Here is a 21,349-nt window from a genome sequence, read left to right on the forward strand (position 1 = left end):
AAACTATTTAAGCAATTCTTTCCAAAAAAGTGATACAAACATTTTGTCTTTTTTCTTAAGAAAGAAGCCGTTTTTCCAGTCTTCAGCCTTAAATCGTTCTAGAATACTCGTTTTTACCTCGTAGGTGAATAAAAAACGTATGAATATCTTAGTTACACAGATCTTCATATTCGCTACAAAGTACATTTCTTTCAGATTTTACTGTAGTTTAGTTGCATTTTGTTCAGTTACTTTTTTGAATGTTTACCTGTTCATAAGGGTTTTGCAGAGCTTTATTGATCCTTACCAGCTTCATTTCCTTCTCTAAACCCAACCTGTTCCTGGTCTTTGTCTAGATGAACCCAAATGTTGAGAACTACTTCTCAATGGAGGCTGAGGTGGCTTGATAGGAATGTAAAGAAGCCAAAAATTCAGAAAACTTATATATATTTACTGTAAGAGACACAAGCTGACCACTATTGAGATGAGGTAAAACTTTTCTACAGAGAGTACAAGACTATTCATTTAAATAATGTTTCCTGGGTCTTGAAAGTTAGCTGATAAAGTAAACTAATGAATTTCGGGTCTCTTTCCACCAGCCACTCTTCTGCTGAGTTTTCTGTTCTGGATCCACTGATGCTTTCCACTTATGGAAGACATCAATGGATCCAGAGAGTTATAATCCGTCGCGAAAACCAGGAAGTGAAAAAGTTGGATAGCAGCTCCAGACCTCTTTTTGATTGCTCCACTCTTGGTGGGCCGGATCAATTTTCTTCATCAGTGAGTACCAGATTAAGTCTTCATTAATTCAAGAAAATTTCTAGATTCTCTATATAATCAAAGGTTGTCAATCAACTCCCCAATGTTTGCGGGTATTATTTTCATATTTTCTCCCCAGATCTTAGAATAAATGTAATAGTTCAGCTTTTAGGTCTTAGCATGCAGCCTGCGAGTTCTAACGTGTCTTAATGTGCAACTGCAGCTTGGAGTTCTCTTTCTCCTGTAACAGTTAATTGATAAGATGAAAGTTTCTGAAATATTTTTGAATTTATACAATCTGTTTCAAGATGACAGTGTTAACAACATCTTTTCCTAGCAAACTTTTATAGTGAGCACTGCATCCATAAGTCAGAACTGCTGGAAACTCTTTCAGAACCAGCTCCCTCATCTTCATCATCATAACCTGATTATCTATGTAGATACCAAATGCATCTTTTCTATACTGTGTTTTTATCTTTATAACTGCTTTACTGAGGATTGTGATGAAATAACCTGCAGTTTTCTTCTCTGCTCCAGAATCAACAATTATGTGCAAAAAACCATTTTTTTCTTCATGAACTGAGGGGGTAATAATTGAATCATTCTGAAATTTTGACCACCCATCTTTGCAGATAACCAATGTGTTTTGTTCTCTAGTTCTTTACTAATCTCAATTGAAAGATTAATGTAATATCATCCAGGAACTCTTCTCTTAATTTTTTTGAAATTTAGAGGAATATATCTCGGCTGTAGAAGTGAGCAAAGCTTTTAAAACTCTGGCCCCTCAATTGAGTTGATTAACAGGTTTGGGCTGAAGAAAAAGTGAGCAAAGTGTTTATCTGAAGAATCTTTTTGATAGTTAAATACTCTTCCAACAAAATTGTTCAGTTTAGAAGGTTTCAGGTTACTTGCTTCAGATGGGATATAATTGGACTTACAGAAACCAATACATACGACTTAGCTGAAGTAATAGAAGAAACACTACTTCTGGTCATTTTACTTCCAACATATTCGGTTTCATACTTTTGACCCTGACTTGTCATGCGCTTTTTCAGATGTGCACGAACACGCTCTACTTTAATATTGTTTCTCAGTTCACAATGATTGCACTTAACTGTATTCTTACCAACTTGGGAAACTTCCTCCAACTCAATTCCTTTTTTTCTCCTTCTTCTAAATGGCATTCTTTTCTTTAACTGTGCATAAAGTTTTAGAATATTTTAATTGCTGAAAAAGAACAGTCAGTCTCCAAATGTTCATTTTACATCTAAATCTAAAACCCAAAAAGAAAAACTTAAAAATATCATTTCTTGGGTCTGTCAAGCAAAATTAGGGATAAATCTACTGTAACTAAAAAAAATCTAACTATACTCAAAAAAACCCAAAAAATACCCTCTCGGGTGGATTTTTTCCAACCCTAGTAGTTAAGAAATAATTGCCTACAAAAGAGATTGCTAAACATTTATACATTTCCATCAATAGTTAGAACTCAAAAGATATTTTATGTTTTTTTGCTTAAAATAAAGTATATAAAAAGTATGGCATGGTCCAAAGACAAAAACAAGATCAAAATAATCAAATAGATTTTTATTTCAGTTCTTAAATCTTTTAATGCACCTAATAAGTTTATAAAGAAAACTAATATATAAACAGCCAAGAACGCCGCATGTATTTACAGGATTGTCTCTCTGAGTGAATCCCTGGACAAATCATTGTAGCACCTGTTAATGTAACTATCAAAATCATAAGGATCGATGCAAAATAAAATGTTTGCATTGTTGTATATATTTGTTTTGCATTCGCTGTGCGTTGTTTCAAGGCTGCAATATTTCTGAATATATTCATCGCTTATTGAGTTTTCTATTGAGCTTTCTGTGGAGAACGAGTTTTTTGAAAGAAAAGCGTCACCTTGAGGACACGATACTGAAAAATATTCGACCTCTGATATTGGTAGACAATTTGGTATAAAATTGAGAGAAGGATGGTTTGTAATACTTGTGACCAATTCTTCTCTATGATGCTGCTGTTCTAACAATTTAGGGAAAGACGCAATTTCGGTCCTTCCGTTGGTGTTTATTGGTATTTTTTTAACATCGTCAGAGGAGCTGAAAGTCATGTTTTGGCCACATTTATAGCTTAAAAGATTTCGGTTGCTATTACAAGCTTTTAAAGTGTTAAAACGATAACGCTTTGTGGAAATTCTACTGGTAAAGAAATTCTTCACCTGTTCCGTGGAAGTTCTTTTATTTCTCTTCTCTACTAATTTGACATTTTCTTTAATTTTTAGTGACGATTCGCGAAATTTGCGCGGGAAACAAAAGCAGAGTAGTGACTTAAACAACTCTTTTCTATACTCAGGTCCCATGTACAAAAGTAATAACGGATTGGCAACAACTTGCAAATAAAAAAGTGCAAACGATATCGGCCAAACGAGTGTGAATATTTTATCTTTACCATTGCTCATAACACCGGTTATGAAGTATAAAGCTTGAATTGGTAATGTGGTGGTTCCGAAAAATATATACATTGTCAAAAGAATGCGGTCCAAACGTCTTGAGCTGCGCTTTCGAGAAACTAGCAAATCTTCCGAAACATAACCTTTAAGGCTCTTTGTATTATCGGAGACTACTCTGTGTATTCGGTAATAGGAAAAACCAGTACAAACCATAGGTATTACATAGGTAAGCAAAAATATTGTTACCGCATAAATTTTCTCACGGTTTTTACTTTCGTAAAAATCGATTTGACATTCAAATGCTTTCATACTATTATTGCTTGTACTATTCTTAAGTATAAATTGGCCTAAAGTTCCCATCATACTGCCGGACATTATAACAAACGATAAAATCCATATAAGTCCAATAACAAGTAAAACGTGTTTGAACTTTATGTTCTCAATTATTCTCCTCTGAGACACAACCATGTGACGGATTATACCAATGGCTGTGTGTGTCAGTACACACACGCCAGCAAAGTGTTCTAAAATTGGCATAATAATCGAACACTCCCGTTCTCCCGGTATCCACGTGTTTGAAGCGTGGGCTAAAGATAAAGGTATGACAAACGAAGATATTGCTAAATCTGCCAACGATAAATTAAAAATAAAATAGTTTGTTATATCGTCCATCTTCTTCTTCTTTTTTGCAATCAAAATGAGAATTATGAAATTGCCAACAGTTCCTCCGACAACAACAAAGACATTGGTACTTGTTAAAAGAATCTCTAGTCCATTCATTTTTTCCAAAATCAAAAACGCGCGGAGAAAAGTTCAGAATGCAGCATTGAAGAATTAGCGATGTTTCTTGATCTTTTACATTTTTTTTTTAATAAAAAGCTAGAAAAAAAAAAAATTTTCGGTTCAATTGAGTTTATTTAGCAATATTAATCTCTTACAACAAATAAAGTTTTTTTAATAATTTTTTTGGTAGATAAGGAACAATATTGAAATATCTTTAACTCGATAGACCAGATTTTATTTGTTAATTTAGAAAGAAATTTATTATTCCTGTTTGAATATTGTGAGCATGTCAGAGAGATTGTTCTACAAAAGCAAACTAAGCAGAGGGAGTCTTTAAATTCAAAGCAAAAAAGAGGAGTTATGTAAAAGAAATTAAAATTATATATTTTCCAATCTTCATATACCATTGAAATAGGGAAACGGAACCATACGAAACCGAGAGGAGATATAAGCATTTTTAATCAAATTTTTCGTTTTTTTGTTTAAAGCGCCCTGTTACTTTTTAACTTCTTTTAAAAATCTTTAATAATAGAAAATACAGAAGTACCACTAAAAGTACTTTTTATTGATATTTATTTAAGGAAATAATAATTTCTTGACGACAAAGTGAAACAAACTACAAATTAACTTGTCAACATGTCAACATCATGTCAACAAACTTACATGTTCGATTCCGAAACAATCCAAGACTTCCCGGTTCTGACTTTTTAACTCGTAGTTGAAGTTTTACGAATTGCAACTTTAAGATAAAGTGAACAGACAACTACAAAAACACTTTTCTCGAGTTAAAGTTAAAAAATTGCCACAATGCACTTACTTTATAAAAAATTCCCATGCTGGACATTTTTCGTTTGATAATTCATCTCAATTTTATACTTTTCGTACTTCATTTACTGTCATTAGTTGTGTTTGTGTTGATTAGTGACTTGTAATTATTTCAGAAAAAATAACTAATCCTGCCACGATGAAATGAGATTGTCTTCATCTGATAAAATCATTAGGAGGATAAACCTTCATATTTTTAAGCAACTGATTTTGGTTGATGTGCTGCACAATAAAATATTGTTGAACAGTATTAAAAAAAAAAAAAGATGGTAACCCAACCAACTTCTTAAAATAATGAAATGCATATCAACTTTTAAATTTATTTTGTAGGGGAATCTTTTTTTTTTCTTTTTTCTTTTGAGAGCCAATACCTCTTAGTTATTTATTAACACGTCTTTCTGTAATCATCTTTAATCTTCGCTCAAAACGATTCATCGATAGATATGCTAATAACTTGTTGAAATCCCCAATTCACCACCCCCTCAAATTTTTTCTTTTTTTTTTTTAACATAAATGAACTTTTTTTTTTTTATTATATTAGTATCACTTATTAAGGCATTTTCTGTAAACAATATAATTAATAAATGATAGCTGAGTTTGTTCTTAACCCTACTTCTACCAATTTTTAAGCGTTTGATTAGAATGGAAAATGCCATACACAAATCTAAGGATTATACGGTTGTTGAATGCAAATTTGGTATTAAATATATAGATTTCTCATCGCACAAATCAGCATCGTCTAAGAATTTAATGAGTAAAAAGCTGTGTCATATTATAGCTGTTTCATACTATTTTGTTTTTATTACATGCTTTCGTTATTTTTATCATAGACCTTTTAATATTCTGGAAAGCATTTACACTGCAATGTCTTCGCTAAACATTTCCGTAACACGGAAAGTTCCGTAACACGGAAAGTATATCACAGATACTCTTGTTTCACAAGGCAATTCCTTCCCACTAAGGTATCTACGTTAGATACTTAGGTATTTTAGACATTGGTTGATGCCACCGATTTAATTTTTATTAGGTGCTGTATCCTAAAAGATGACCTATTATTACTTTGTGATTGTTTAGAAAATATTGCGCCACAGTTAATTTGAAGTCGGATTGATTTACTACAGCCAATTTTCAAAGTCACTTCGGAAACCACTAAATTGCGAAAATTAATAAAACTTCATAACTGCTAGACTAATCTTCAAACAGTGGAAGGAAAAAAAACTATTTAATTAAAAAAGATGCTAATATTGTAACCGTTCACACAATAAAGTTTAATTATAGCATTTTAAACTTGCTTTATATTTTCCTATTCCACTGAGCTTAAGGCGAGTTTAACATGATTAAAATAACAATGTTAATTTATCCTTGTTTTGTGAGAAAATTGATTTTAAAAAAATGGGAAAAATCTATGAAATGAAAATGTTAGCTAAAAAAAGAAAGAAACCCAAATATTTGGATGCTTATTTTAAAAAATGAATCATTTTATGTAAAACCGTTGAATAAAACTTGTTTACCGTAAACGAGGTATTACTGTAGCATCGACCAATACTGCAAGTAAAACACCCAAAAAAATACAAAATAACTTCTTTTAATGCATCCTACAGGTGAATTGCTGGTCTCAAATATTTAAATGGTTGAACGTGAAAGAAAAAGCTTTGCAGTGAAAAGAAATCTTTTATTGATACTTCACAGGTGAGTGTCGTACCAATAAGTTTGATGAAATGTAAAAATCCGATATGACGTTTTTTAGTATGATACAATAAATTATAATTAAAAAAAAAAAATTCCATTTATATTGCTTTCTTGGTAAGCAAATTTAATACGAAAGTTTACAACATTTAAACAATATATTTTTATTATATCTTATCGCAATGATAATCAAAGTTGAATATCCCATTTGGATTAATGAAATTACTCTTGTAGATGACAGGTTTTCAGAGGTTATTTTCGACAAGTTTTTCAATCTTGTTTATAGGCCGAGAGTTCAGGATTAAAGTTCGTAATGAAAACTTTAAAACTAAACAGATTTATTCCAGTCTAAAACCTATAATCATAAGTTGCGAAGTTTATTTCATGATTTTCCAGCGGTAGAATAAGTCGTTCATTTACGTCACTCCTCTTATCTGTTCATCGTTAGAGATCTAGTATTTTGATTATTGTATATATTGATTTTTTTAAAAAGAAAACAACTGTTCAAACCAAAAGGTTAACTAGGCTAATGAGTTTCTATTTTAGTTTTTCTTATTCTTATTCCATGTTTTCATTGCCAAGCATAAGCTTCAGGATTATTTAGCTTTATTGTTGCAGAAAGTGAAATACCAATGTTATTAAAGTTAGAATATTTGTGCTATTATTCATTCATATTTAGGTTTCTTTGAGAAACCTAACAGATTGTTTTTGTTAATTTTTTTTTATCTTATTTATACAATATAAGTAGAACGGTTGTGTTGTCGGTAGTATAACTATTTTATAAAAAAAAAAGCTCTCAGAATTTAAAAACTTTTTTTTTTTAAAAGTATTGTATTACTTTATTAGCTTTAAAATTCGTAACAAAGATGGTGGAGAGTTGGGGTGGGGAATGGGGGTTAATAGTGTGAACTTTTTAAGATTAAAATTGTTGTTTAAACTGTTATACCAGGATGAAAAACAAAAAGATTTTACACATTAAACAAGAAAAAAAAAATCATTGCTTAACGAGTGGGAAGCAAAGCACGTTTTTTTAGAGCATTTAAAAATAAGGGACGATGGGTTGTGTTCCTAAAATGGCCAGTTTAAAGGTTCAAACGGAGATCTTTTAAAGATAGGCTACACCAGTTCTCAGCTGTATAACATTCTTTGGGGGCAAAGATGTTATTTTAAATAGTGAGTTCTTTGGGTAAGAGAATTGTCTTATATCAATGACTACTAAATGAAAGGACGTATAATTTTGACTTCTTGCGGAGATCATTATCTTTGACTTCTTGCTGAGATAACTATCATTAAACACTTACATCATAGAAATCAAAAAAATGTTATATCGAAACGTATTTTAATGTAAATAAATTTGCTAAAGAAATTTTACAACAATAATAAGTTATTGTTATTAGTAATACCATTGTTAACGCTGTAACACAGTGAAACCTTGTTTAAAAAACTTTATATAGTGAAAACCCAGAAATACACAAAATGTTATTCTGTCATCCGTGGCTTTAAAACTGGTAAAGAGATGAATTTTTTTTTTTTTGTTTGCCCTTTTTCCAAATTCTAAATTCCATGCAGAAGAACATTGCGAAATTTCTGAAAAAGATTTTGATGATAAATCAAAATAATATAATCATGCCATAATGATGTCATGATGATGTCATAACGATGTCACAAAACGATGTCACAAAATGTTTATTAGTTTTTTTCTACAACGTGCTTTGTGTTTGGTTTTCTTCACAATACATAAATGATTTGAATTGATTCATGAATTTTTGACCTTTACAAGTATGAGCTTTTTTTATTAGATGGTTCTGCTTCAACTGAATCCGTAAATGCAAGAAATTATGGGAAACAATTTTTAAAAGTAGAAAAAATTTTACTAGCTGCAATAAAAACATTTGCTTTTATGGACTGTTTATAGACAGAAAGTTCTTCTTTAATTCTGTTGCTTTGAACCAAACTATGCAAAATATAACTAAAGCCAACAGAAAACAAATGTTACGGACAGTTATCGGCTCTTCTGTGGATAAACGACTCTTTTGGTTTTATGGGTTACACACAGGTCTTTTAGGTCCATAACCTGATTTCATACTTTCGAATTGATTCTAAAGTAATTGGGAATTATTTGATTTAAAATAATCAGGCAATATTTGGTTTTTCATCTTGCATTGGAGTCTGGATTTGTTACGAGAGCAATGTTTTTGCAAGAAAAAGTTTTTCCTTGTTAGCATCAAATATCTTGAAATCTTTATCTTAGAGAGTCGTTACTTTTCCAATAAGATCAGCTATAAACCAAATTAACCACCTCAAAGAACTGCGAGTAGTGTGACCAGGCCAATTTTTTAACTTTTATATTTTACTTAACAAAACCTAATCCCATTTTTAAAAGCAGAGAATGTCTGTGGTGAGCACAAGGTACACTTATTTTAAGCAACTGTTACGTAAACAACTGTTACGTAAACAACTATTACGTAAACAACTGTTACGTAAACCACTGTTACGTAAACAACTGTTACGTAAACAACTGTTACGTAAACAATTGTTACGTAAACAATTGTTACGTAAACAACTGTTACGTAAACAACTGTTACGTAAACAACTGTTACGTAAACATTTCCTACGTAACTCCACTCCTTGAAATCTTTTAACATAAAAATGCATATAAATTTACCTTCTTGTCGAGACTTGTCAGAAAAAGAAGTTAATTTATCTTTTTTCAGTAAGTAATTTAGTTACTGATCCTACAGATCGACGATACAACTGGCTTTGTTATTGGTAAACAAAGAGTGTTAAAAATACTTCGTGTACACGCTGGTAGAGTATAATCTCTAAGCAGCTTCATCATTTCGGTCTTTTCAGGCAAATATTTTTCACATGCAACAAATTTGATTGGTTTTTTTCATCATATATTTTACAGAGACATGTTGAATTGCTTTTGTAATCAAGTTTAAGGTTACTTTATGTGGTCAAGGTAAAATATTGGTTATACTTGTAGCACTGACCTTTTATGCTTTTACTTGCTATTAGAATGGAAAGAATGGGGAGTTAAGATTACTTTTTTAGGTAGAGACCTCTACTAAAAAGACTAGTAAAAAGTCAAACTCTTAAGTTATCAAGACCAGGAAAAACTGTTAATGGTATTTGTATATGTATGTGTTATATATACATACATATACGAAAATAACTTTTTTTAGTGATGGACATAGGAGGATATAGTAATTGAATTGTAAATTGAAATATGGTAATTGAAACCAAAAACTTGATATAAAATAAAACTCTTGCAAATCCATAAACTCTTAATACAAAAAGTATTTCAGCTCAACGCTGAACTTGTACAACTCACATATGAAAAACTTGTACAACTCAACATATGAAAAGGAATCATACATATGAAAAGGAATCATACATATGAAAAGGAACCATGCATATGAAAAGGAATCATAGGTGCTTTTACTGCTAATAACTAAGTCTGCAAATAACCAAGTCTTTTTACTGCAAATAACTAAATAACTAAGTAAAAAAAAAGTAAATAAATAATAAAAATAATAAGGAAAAAAAAGTAAATAACCTTAAATTTCAATTGAAACATGAAGTATTCGATTAATTTGGCTTCTAGTTTTAAGATTATGTTGGAAATTCTAAGCTCGAGAATATAAAATTTACATTTACCATAAATCAAAATATTAACAAAAAAAAAAAAAAAGATCAAAAGATTAAAAGCAAATTTATAAAAAAGAATGAAATGTTTCTTTTTTAGAAAACCTGTTTTAATACTATAGTTCTTTAAGGTTAATTTAGAAATTATGTAAAAAAAAGTACAAAAGTTTAGAGGGGGAAGCCTCAAAAAAAGTACATGGTTTCTCCTTCATTTTTATCTCACATTAGTTTATTATCACCAAAAGATGTTATAAATCATACAACGTAATCAATAATACTACAGTTAGCTCCCGGTTATTTGAACTAGCACTTATTTTGAATTTCCCGCTTATTCGAAGCAATTTTTCCTTCCCCGTGAATTTTTCTTCACAAACTAACAAACTCAGTTATTCGAAATTTCGGTTACTCGAAGTAAATTCTTATTCCCTAAAGAGGTTCGTATAACCGGGGGTTTACTGTAAAATTATTTAAAATGAATCCAGAAAAATATTTACGTGCTTAATTTTATTTATTTTCAGAACAATTTTAATCTGTTTGCCAATAGTTGAAAAAAACACTATAACAGTTTCTATTTTGAGAATATCCCTTATAAGTTTTTTTTTTTTTTTACATAACTCTTTGTCATTTTGAATGCGCAACAAACATGTTCGAACAACTATTAACATAAATTTTTACAGTTTCAAATTTGGTTTAAAAAAAAAAAGACTTTCCGTCAGCCTCTTAGCAAATTTTAAATTTTTAAAATGGTATAATTATCCAATTACTAGTTCTACTGCCTCAACTGTTATTATAATTGTTCATTTCTGTAAGCAGAGACTAAAAGTATCCTGCCAGGGGACAAATGGCACAAGTGGAGTTGTCATCTTCTTGGTTCATTCTTCCCAACTTTTTAACATGTTGACATTCATTCAGCTAGGATGTATCTACAGTTACACAACCTTAACTTTCTGTTTAAAGCAGAGGTGAGTCTCAAATTTAAAGTAGAGGTGAGTCTCGCTTTTTCCACTTATTCCGATTGGATGAGAGTTTGTTTAAAACCGGGGGTCCTCAAATTCTCGTGTGATTTGAATCAATGAATTTCTCCAAAGAAAGATATTTTCTTATCCCTATTGACGCAAAAGAAACCAATCTTTTATTTTCTGATTTTCTTACATTTCGTAGGCTCATTTAAAAACGAAACGTGCGGTTTTTTCATAACGTATAAGATTGTTTTCATGATATATATATATATATATATATATATATATATATATATATATATATATATATATATATATATATATATATATATATATATATATATATATACCATGATAACAACCGATAAATCTGAATTCAGACAAATTAGCAGACCATTGACAAATGATCCGATAATTTGTCTGATTTTAGACAACCTATCAACATACTGGAAAGGGTTGTTTAAACAACTTGGAGTAAAAATCGTTTTATCTAAAATACTCTAAAAACCATTACAACTAAGCAGCGTTAAATTGAAATATATATATATATATATATATATATATATATTTAAAAAATCTATGCATAAATATTTGTAATAAATTTAGCATAAAATAATTTTTATAAATATACATACTAAATAGAAACATTCACAAAAAAATTGCTATACCTCGTAAACGCAGGGAACCATGGGAAACAATTTTTAAAAGTTGAAAAAACTTTACCAGCTCCAATAAAAGCATTTGCTTTTATGGACTGTTTATAGAATGTTATTTTGTTTCAATCTCTTAAGGAATTTCTCAAAATTGCTATTCGATTAAAACCGTTAATTTTATTTTTGTAACAAATTTTAGACGTGAATTATATTTTCCGTGAAAATTCACGGAAATTAAGAAGCAATTTTGGCTATTTTCCGTGAAAATGACGTATTTCTAAGTGAACCAATCGACGTTTAAAAAATTTAAAGAATATTGGAGACAAGTGTTGTAGTGTTTGAATATTTATAATATACTGACAATCGATTTATGTAGGATTAATTTTAGCATTCATTGACATATATTGTCAATCAAAATTAACAAAACAAGTATTTGTGCAAACATTTGCTTTGTTTTTAAAAGCTTTAAGTAATTTTCGCTTAATAAAAACTTCGTTTGCTTAAAGATTAAACAAAGAAAGTTATATTAAAAGTTCTTTGTGTTTAATAGATAGCATAAAAATTTTATCCTATCTATTAAACACAAAGAACCTTTAGTATAACTTCGTTTGCTTAAACTTTATATATATATATATATATATATATATATATATATACAGGGTGGTGCAAAAAAAAAGCCACACTAGTTTTTTTAATAAAAACAGCAACAAAAAATGAGTAAGACTCGTATAATAAAAGTATTATAGGACAATTTTGATAAAAATGTTTATAACATCATTGTATATTACATATAATAAAAAGAAATTAGGATTTGTATAGCATTTTTTAGGTTTCAGCTGTTTTAGTACTTAATTGGCCATCCTTTGTTTTTTATGACTTCTGCGCATCTGGAAGGCATACTATCTACAAGTCTTTTTAATAAATCGTTTGGCAAAGCATTCCAACCATCAAGAAGAATTTGGAACAAATCATCTTCATTTGTTGCTCTACGATCTTTCAATTTTCTATCCAATATAGACCAAAGGTTTTCTATTGGATTTAAATCAGGAGACTGTGCTGGCCAAGACATAACTGGTATTAATTTAGATTCTAGATATCTTTTATTCAACCGTGCTGTATGTTTAGGATCGTTATCATGTTGAAAGATGTAGTCACTATTAGGAAAAAGTTCTTTTATACTTGGTCCAAGCTGATTAACTAAGATTTTATGATACATATGCTGGTCCATGATGCCCTTCACCCGGTAAAGTTTTCCAACTTTGTGTGCACTAAAACAACCCCAAACATTAATCTTTCTGTCATGTTTAATTGTTGCCTTGCATGTTTGGGGGTTGAATTTTTCCCCAATTAATTTCCAACAGTGAGATCGACCATTATAAAACAAAACAAAAGGAGACTAGTCGCTCCAAATAACTTTAGCCCATTGTTCACATGTCCAATCTTTGTGCTCAATGCACCACTTTAATCGTTTTTTTCGATTGATTTCACTAACAAAGGGTTTTTTAATTTGCTTTCCAGAAAAAAAACAACCCGATGCTTTTATTCTGCGAGATATTGTCCACTTTGAGATATTACTAAGGTTCAAATCTAGTTTTATCTCAGAACATGTGATTTTACGATTTTTTTTGACAGCGTTAAGAATGTAGCGATCTTCTTTTTTTGAAGTTTTAGGCTTTCTCCCAGATCCAGCAGACCTTTCAGTTTTACCAGTGTGTTTATACTTCTTTACCAATCTACTAATAGTTGAGTTTTCTCGTTTAAAACGCTTTCCAATGCTTCTATGAGACTCTCCTTGGTCAGCAGCTTCAATAATTCTTCCAATTTCTACATCCGTTAGATGTTTTCTAAAATATTAAATGTGTCCATATTAATCTTTTTCTTAAAGATTTTATTTATGTAAATATTAGTTTATATATAAACATACCTTTTCAGTCCTAAATTTTTCACTGACACATCCAATTTTTTTTGTTTTGCTTGATTATACATTTTATACTTAAAATGAAGAAAAAATATTAGTGTGGCTTTTTTTTTTGCACCCCACTGTACATCTGAGACTCTTCATGTTGGAAGATTGCAGACAAATGTTGAAATATTTCCTGAAAGTTCTTTATCTGCAACATTGGAATGTGTTTTGCTTGTGTCACCTCAAATTTCTATACAAACAAACTCTGAGACTACATCAAAAACTTTTCCAACAATCTTGTGAGACTCTTCCTGTTGAAAAAAGGTATACCACTAGAATTTTAGAAGACATTGACATTGTATTACGTAAACCACAGCGCTTTCCCTCAGGTCAACCAGCTGTAAAAAAACAGAGAATTTTTTACAACGTAACAAAACCTCTTGAGAAACTTGGCGTTTATGAAAAAGATTTCATTTGTTTAACTTGGTTTGTCAAAGATTTTATTGCATATATATATATATATATATATATATATATATATATATATATATATATATGTATATATATATATATATATTAAATTATCATTTTACTAATATATGTATTAATAGTAAAATGATAATTTAATATATTAGCGTGAATATAACTTAACGATAAGTAGATACTGATTATAATTTGTCTTTTATTTAAAACTTGTTCATATTTAACTTTAAAATTTTTTAGACTTTTTAGCGTTAATTGATGTATCCTGTTAATATCGGCACACCAAAAGAACAACGGTTAAACAAAATTGATATGTTTTATTTAACAAAATTCATTTATGCAAGGCTATAAATTTACTAACATTTTATGTACCTGTTAGTCAATAGTTACTCTCTGCAGTAGTGCTGGAAGGTATGATAACATAACTGCATGGTAAACAACTTTAAACCTTTCCATTCATTATATGAAAGAATATAAAGCTGTCTTGACTATTAGCTAAGCTCTGTGACATAAGCGCAACTTAGAGGTTTCTTCTAGAATTGTTTTATTTCTATTTTGTTATTGGAATGGTTATAATGTACGCTTTATAATGTATACTAAATATATAATATATAAGTTTTATAAAAATTCTATTATACTAAATTATGAATTTAAGTGTAAAGTGAATAGAATAATTCTTTAACAATCGAAATTCTCGTAATATGAGCTAACTTTATTATTAATTTAATTATCACAATATGTGATTGTCAATCATGTTGTTAGGATATTGAAACTGCCCCAAAGGCAATAAAAATACTCTATTAACTATAAACTAATAAACTATAAACTATATTATCTTATAATTATTAGACTATAAACTATATTATCTTACATCTCTATCAACAAAATGTAATAAACTATAAACTATACTATCTTATTGTGCGACTTTAACTTTGCGCTTTATCAAGCAAGCTTTTTACTTATTAAAATTATTTCCGAGTATCTATAAGTAAAACTTTCCCTTTCATTAAGGAAGTTTTTTTTCTTATTTTTTCCATATTAAAAAGCCAGGGATTGTCGACCGCGTTTTATATATACGTACATTTATGTTCATTTGCTCAACCTAAATAGTTAAACTTCCTCCAATTTCATGGGGATCCTTCTCCGCATACACATTTTTGCACCACAAATGTGTGTCTAAAAAATTAAGTGCATTCAAACCAAACAATACTACTACCACGCTCTTTACAATTTACTTATTTCTCCGTGAAAACACTTACAATATTTGCTTACCACTTGAACTGTCGAAATTACTACATACCGTCTATCCTTAGAGATGACTAAAAAAGTGTCCTAAATAAATTAAAAAGCGTGTGCAATATGGTTTACATTGCAACAAGATACATTTATCTTTAATCTATATTCGACATTTGGCATTTTTTTGTAAACACAGCCAAATGCTTTTAAAAAATCGGTAAGTTTTCAAAAAATATAGCCAAAATCATATGAAATTTGTTGCAAACTGCCAATATATATTATAATAAACTTTGTTACTAAAGAAAATATCAAAAATTCGTTATTTAAAAGATATGTTGAAAGTAGCCAAAATCGTTACTTAATTTCCGAGAATTTTCACGGAAAATAGCCAAAATTGCTTCTTAATTTCCGTGAATTTTCACGGAAAATAGCGAAAACTCCCTCATATTAAGTTCCGTGAATTTTCACGGAAAAAAGCCAAAATTGCTTCTTAATTTCCGTCAATTTTCACGGAAAATAACATTAAGCAATTTTAGATGACAAATTTAAGTATGAAGTTAAACTTGCACCACCAAAAAACATTGCTGTTTTAAACGCATAAAGAGCTTCATTTTAATAAATTTTAGTAAAAAAACAATTTATTATTATTATGAAATTTTTTCTTTATTCGTAATTATTTGCTAAAAAATCAAAAAACCAAACCCCGATGTTTAATTTCAACCACTCGCTTATGAAAACCTTCTTTCAACCACTCGCTTATGAAAACTTTCTTTCAACCACTCGCTTATGAAAACCTTCTTTCAACCACTCGCTTATGAAAACTTTCCTTTTTAGTAAATTTAAAGAAAAGTAAGTTAAAAAATAATGATATAAAATTACAAATTGATAATTTAATAAAAAAAAGATTTATATTCATGAATTATTTCTATAAATGTTGAGTTAAAGATTTAAAAAATGTAGCCCAAAAAAGACCAATAATAAAGTAAAAAATGGTTTAAGAACTCAAGAAATGGTGGAGTTACCAAATAAAACTACTATTAATTAATTTATTTTTATAAAATACCAAACCACCATTAAAAAAATTACTCAAGAAAAATTTGTTTAATAAATAATTAAGACTATTTACATTTATATGTATACATATATATATACATATACATATATATATACATATATATATATATATATATATATATATATATATATATATATATATATATATATATATATATATATATATATATATATATATATATATATATATATATATATATATATATATATATATATATATGATACTTCTATCTCTAAATATTTATTTAAACTTAAGTATTTTTAAAATAAAACTAGTATCACACTTCTTTTATTAATGTTTTAACTTTTGTCTAATAAAATTATTCCTAAATTATTAAATTATTCCTAAATTGTTAAATTATTCCTAAATTATTAAATTATTCCTAGATTGTTAAATTAAATTAAAACCTGCTATGGCTCTTATTACCGTGAATGCCATACAACAAATAAAATTTGAAAAAATTTTACTTGTTGTATGGCATTATATAAAATATAAAATGGAAAGATATTGGGCTTAATAAAATTGAACAGATCCTTTACAATTAACAGTTATTGAATAATTAAAAGAAAAAAATGTAGGCTGAAATAATTGAAATATATATATATATATATATATATATATATATATATATATATATATATATATATATATATATATATATATATATATATTTGATATTTCTACTATGTAACTTGAACCTGTGTGTATATATATTTATAGACATAAATTTATATACATTTATATGTAAATAAAAATGCAACTTCTAGAAGAAATACTAAATAAAATACTATTAAGAACTATTTAAATATTTGAACACCATTTTAAATAAAAAAAAATTATAATATATATACAAAGAAACTATACAAAGTAAAGATGTGTAATTTTTTAAAATTATGCTATAAATGCAAAATTAAACAATAGTATTTTTAAAATATATAAAATCGAGCCATCCAGTTATCAATAGAGAATTATTAATATTTAAAAAGGATGTTAAAAAATAAATAAAAAGTTATTTTAACTTATTATAAACTTATAAAAATGTCAATCATAAGCGACCTCAATAACGATGTTTAGTTACAAATTAATGATCACAATAAAAAAAAAAAATCGAACTTTAAGTATGCCAATTGGCTTATCGTATAAACGTCATCAACAAACGAACATGTAAAAACAATTAAGTTTTGTCTAAAAAATGTCGACATCATGACGCAGGTTTAGCAAAATATTTTGGATTTCAGAAAACCAGTTATTAAAAATATTGTACCTGTTATTACATGTAAGCTACAGAATCCCGTAGTCACAAAAAATACAACCATTGAATCACTAAATCAGAGCCGCAAAATGAGAATAAAATAAATCTAGAGCTTGTGGTAAAAATTTTAAGTAAAAAACGATATCATCATTTGTTTTTTGTTTTTTTTTAATTCTGTTTAAGTGACAGAAATGAAAGTAAATATTCTTGTATGTTAAAAAAGGAATAGAAAAAGGATTTATATGATTAGTTGCCAAAGGAGATCGATTCGTAAATTTATTATTGGATGGTGACTGCTATGTAAATAAACTCATGTCAGCCGAGAGAAAAAAAAAAAAAAAAAACTTGACTCAGGACAAGAAAAAAGAAAAAATATGAAAATACGTAGCAGTTTTTAAAAAAAAAATTAAAAATGCAAAACATTTTTGCTAAAATCCTTTGAACTTTTTTATCCTAAACTAACAGTCAAATGGTCTGGAAATATAAATAATAAATTCCGCTAGTTTTTATAGAAAAGGAGAGTTGGCATCCAATGGGTATGAAACAGTTTTAAAAACCTTTTTTTTTAAATTCCTATTTATAAAGCTGTTGCAAAAGCTAAACAAATATGGGTATGAAGAAAGCAAGAACATAAAAAAAAGTAATGAATTTATGATATATAAAAACAAAGAGAACAATACTTTATTGAAATTATTAATAAAGTATGATATTTTTAAAAACAACAACAACAAAACAAGAAAACAGTTGCACTCTTGTAGAAAGTACCGAATTAAATTTTAAAAGAACAAAATATATAAAACTAAATTAATGAATCAAATAAAAGAGGCAAAAGTCATAGGAATTGAAAAATGGTCAAAATAAGTTATTATAATTTTAAAATGATAAGTAATAGTTATAACTACTTTTTATAAAAGTAGATGAGTTATTTTTAAAGTAGTTTTACGAAAATAGCTCTACTATTTTATTTTTTTAAAAGGGTTACAAAATCATCCAAATCTCTTCGGAGAAGACGAGTTGAACTTGATTGTAACCAAAGTTTTCTTTTTGAATTTCACATAGCGATTCAGAATTTTGTAGATTAAATTGTACAGATTGGTGACCTAATTTAGTTGTAAGCCTTCAGTGGCGTATCTAGGGTAGGGCAGGCAGGATACGTGCCATGGGCGCCAACCTGAAAGGGGCGCAAAAGAGGCTTGGTTGCGATACAATAAGCGAGAATTATATAAAATAAATTAAGAAATAATATATTATATAAAATAAATTAAGTTTTGAATTATTTCTCAGTGTTAGATCTATTATGCTTTTCTACTGCTCTACAAAATATTAAACTTCTAAAAAATGTGCTAAAAAAAGCGGTTACGATTATGTCAAGGAAATTCTTATCATTTGTTGATTTCCTTATATAAAAAACAAAAAAAAAGTTTTTAACATTTATAAATAAAAAGTTAGATTTAAAGGGGGTGAGCCACCTTAAATAAATCAAAACTGAAATATACAATGGCGCCTGGTATTGCTTGCATGGGCGCCTTCTGAACCACTGGATTCGTCTTCTACAAATATATTCTAAAATATTTTGTTGAGATATATTAAGGTAACAAAAAAATATATTGCTTTTGTCAATTACATGTAGCAAATTCTTAATAACTTTAAAAATAATTAGCTGAGAACCATGAATGGTTCTTTTGAGAAACAGAAGGAAAGTGGGGCTGCAGGTCGAAAACGACGCTCATTAGAAACAAAAGAAAAAGAAAAAAGCAGCAAATTTTTTAAGATGTTTTTTCAAAAATCGAGCACGAGCACGACTTATTCAGATAATCTAGAAAATTTCTGCAAGCGCAAGGCCTCAAGAATTAGAAGATACTGGGTCAAGTTCAAGCAAGAAAGAATTAGTTGCGGCATCTATTGATGGCGGTGCAGAGAATTTTAGTTATAATTCCAAAATTCTTGCTTCTTCTGAAGAAACAGAAGTTGGGCCTGAGTTTGACAAAGAAATGAAGATTGATGACGTTGAAGATAAAGACTTGATATCCGAAAACGTCCAAATTATTAAATTCCCATACCTAAAATTATTGTTGAACACGACATCGGATCTCTTATGTTTAGTGAAGAAACAAGAAAAGCAATCATAACTGATCTATTGAGAATTGAAATTATCAAACATGGTTTTAAACATTTCCAAAACATCGAAGGTCCTTTTCTCCCGACTAACAATCGTTCTATGAACAAAAGTTGGTTCTTTAAAAAATTAGGAAATGGTCAGAGTGAGCAAGTGATGCGTTCATGGTTGGTTTACTCGCCTCCCAAAAAATCTGCCTTTTGTTTTTGCTGTCTTCTTTTTTTAAAATGCGAAAACCAATCTAGTTTGGAACAAGAAAGCGGATTTAATCATTGGAAAGCACCTGAGAGAATGAATGTACATGAAAATTCAAAAAACCACAGGCAATGCTTTACTCAATGGAAAGAGCTGGAAAGAAATTAATTTTGCAAAAGAGGAATAATTGATGCAGAACTTCAACAACAAGTTCAAAGAGAAAATCAAAAACAAGGTGTGATATTTTGAAAAAGGCTGTTGCACTGCATCAAATACCTTGCAATGCAAAATTTAGCTTTGCGAGGACACCGAGAATTACTTCAATCAAATGCTAACTCAGGAAATTTACTTAGTTTAGTGAAACTAGTTTCCAACTTTGATCCTGTTATTAAAGATCATTTAAAATTTCCGGAGAGCCATCCTGGATCCACTACATATCTTTCACCCAACATTCAGAACGAGTTCATTCACATCATAGCATCCACTGTTCGTGCTAACTTACTTGAAAATTTACATAAAGCAAAGTATTATGGGCTAATGTTTGACTCAACTCCAGATTTAGCCCATCGCGAACTAATGTCTGTGGTAGTTAGGTATGTCGAGATCGATTTCGAGAAAAAAACAGTATATATAAAAGAATCTTTCCTTGGCTTTATCCAACTCAGCGATAAGGATGCAGCTAGCTTAGCCCAAACAATATTGGAGCAATTAGAAAAAGACGATATGAATGTAGAAAATTGCAGGTCACAATGCTATGACAATGCTGCTATTATGGCTGACCACAAGTGGTGTGCATCAAATAATAAAGGAAAAAAATAACCTTGCCATATTTTTCAATTGTGACAATCGTAGTTTTAATTTGGTAGGCGTACATGCTGCTAAAGAAGAAGTAATGATGGTTACTTTTTTTGGAACCATCGATGCGCTTTACGTTTTTTTCTCAAGATCAACTCAACGATGGCAAAAACTTTAAGATGTTGTGCCTATTACTTTGAAGTCCGATTCCGATACCAGGTGGAGCGCCAAAACAGAATCAGTAAAACCTGTACACACCTACATTGATGAAATAGTGGAAGTTCTTCAGAACTTAATGGTAGACGAAAGCGCGTCAAATGAAACGAAAATCGATGCAAAGCAGCTTTGTAATAGAATTTTAACGTATGACTTTCACATTGCTAGGGTTTTGAAACAAGGTTCTTGGCCGAATTGACTGTGTTCAAAAGAGGTTGCGGGACCCTAAAATGAACCCTATAATGCAGCTTTAGATTTGAAATCGCTCCAAGATTATTTCCAAAGTGAGAGAAAAGTCTTAGTTAATCACTCAATAAAAGAAGGAGTT

The 21,349-nt window shown here is 29.2% G+C and overlaps 3 protein-coding genes across 9 annotated transcripts; 1 reads left to right on the forward strand and 2 right to left on the reverse strand.

Annotated features, from left to right (window-relative positions):
- Positions 1-2,310: 2,310 nt before the first annotated feature.
- Positions 2,311-6,523, reverse strand: LOC145184093 (neuropeptide Y receptor type 2-like). 5 transcript variants are annotated; one of them, XM_090092245.1, is made up of 4 exons: positions 6,313-6,510; positions 4,794-5,023; positions 4,640-4,715; positions 2,311-4,072 (listed from the first exon to the last, which is right to left on the reverse strand). In XM_090092245.1, exon 4 carries the CDS (start codon positions 3,971-3,973, stop codon positions 2,411-2,413), a length of 1,563 nt encoding a protein of 520 aa, XP_089948371.1. In that variant the 5' UTR covers positions 3,974-4,072; positions 4,640-4,715; positions 4,794-5,023; positions 6,313-6,510; the 3' UTR covers positions 2,311-2,410. The 5 variants fall into 5 exon arrangements, with proteins under 5 accessions (XP_089948371.1, XP_089948372.1, XP_089948370.1 ...); XM_090092246.1 differs by having other exon boundaries at positions 4,640-4,739; XM_090092244.1 differs by lacking the exon at positions 4,640-4,715 and having other exon boundaries at positions 6,313-6,509.
- Positions 6,524-10,767: 4,244 nt separating this feature from the next.
- On the reverse strand, positions 10,768-17,876 carry LOC149885546 (uncharacterized). Of its 3 annotated transcripts, XM_090094110.1 has the most exons (4): positions 17,712-17,876; positions 16,075-16,198; positions 13,675-14,051; positions 13,141-13,594 (listed from the first exon to the last, which is right to left on the reverse strand). In XM_090094110.1, the coding sequence occupies exons 3-4, from the start codon at positions 13,734-13,736 to the stop codon at positions 13,147-13,149; spliced, it is 510 nt and encodes a 169-aa protein (XP_089950236.1). In that variant the 5' UTR covers positions 13,737-14,051; positions 16,075-16,198; positions 17,712-17,876; the 3' UTR covers positions 13,141-13,146. The 3 variants fall into 3 exon arrangements, 1 of the variants encoding a protein (XP_089950236.1); XR_016454530.1 differs by lacking the exons at positions 13,141-13,594; positions 13,675-14,051; positions 17,712-17,876 and adding an exon at positions 10,768-11,244 and having other exon boundaries at positions 16,075-16,197; XR_016454529.1 differs by lacking the exons at positions 13,141-13,594; positions 13,675-14,051; positions 17,712-17,876 and adding an exon at positions 14,270-15,468 and having other exon boundaries at positions 16,075-16,197.
- A 2,416-nt stretch (positions 17,877-20,292) lies between these two features.
- Positions 20,293-20,829, forward strand: LOC149885547 (zinc finger MYM-type protein 1-like). The gene has a single exon (XM_090093349.1). The coding sequence runs from the start codon at positions 20,293-20,295 to the stop codon at positions 20,827-20,829; it is 537 nt and encodes a 178-aa protein (XP_089949475.1).
- The last annotated feature ends 520 nt before the right edge of the window (positions 20,830-21,349 follow it).

The sequence above is a fragment of the Hydra viridissima genome, unplaced genomic scaffold (genome assembly GCF_058129835.1).
Source record: "Hydra viridissima isolate aposymbiotic clone 2 unplaced genomic scaffold, HvirCarnegie_v1 scaffold_7, whole genome shotgun sequence".
NCBI classification, from domain to species: domain Eukaryota; kingdom Metazoa; phylum Cnidaria; class Hydrozoa; order Anthoathecata; family Hydridae; genus Hydra; species Hydra viridissima.

Excerpts from the sequence above, each read along its gene's own strand:
- LOC145184093 (XM_090092247.1), bottom strand. The coding sequence starts at position 3,973 with ATGAATGGACTAGAGATTCTTTTAACAAGTACCAATGTCTTTGTTGTT.
- LOC149885546 (XM_090094110.1), bottom strand. The coding sequence starts at position 13,736 with ATGTATAATCAAGCAAAACAAAAAAAATTGGATGTGTCAGTGAAAAAT. Across the intron at positions 13,595-13,674 it reads AAAAATTTAGGACTGAAAAG|AAAACATCTAACGGATGTAG; the intron begins GTATGTTTATAT and ends TTAATATTTTAG.
- LOC149885547 (XM_090093349.1), top strand. The coding sequence starts at position 20,293 with ATGCAAAATTTAGCTTTGCGAGGACACCGAGAATTACTTCAATCAAAT.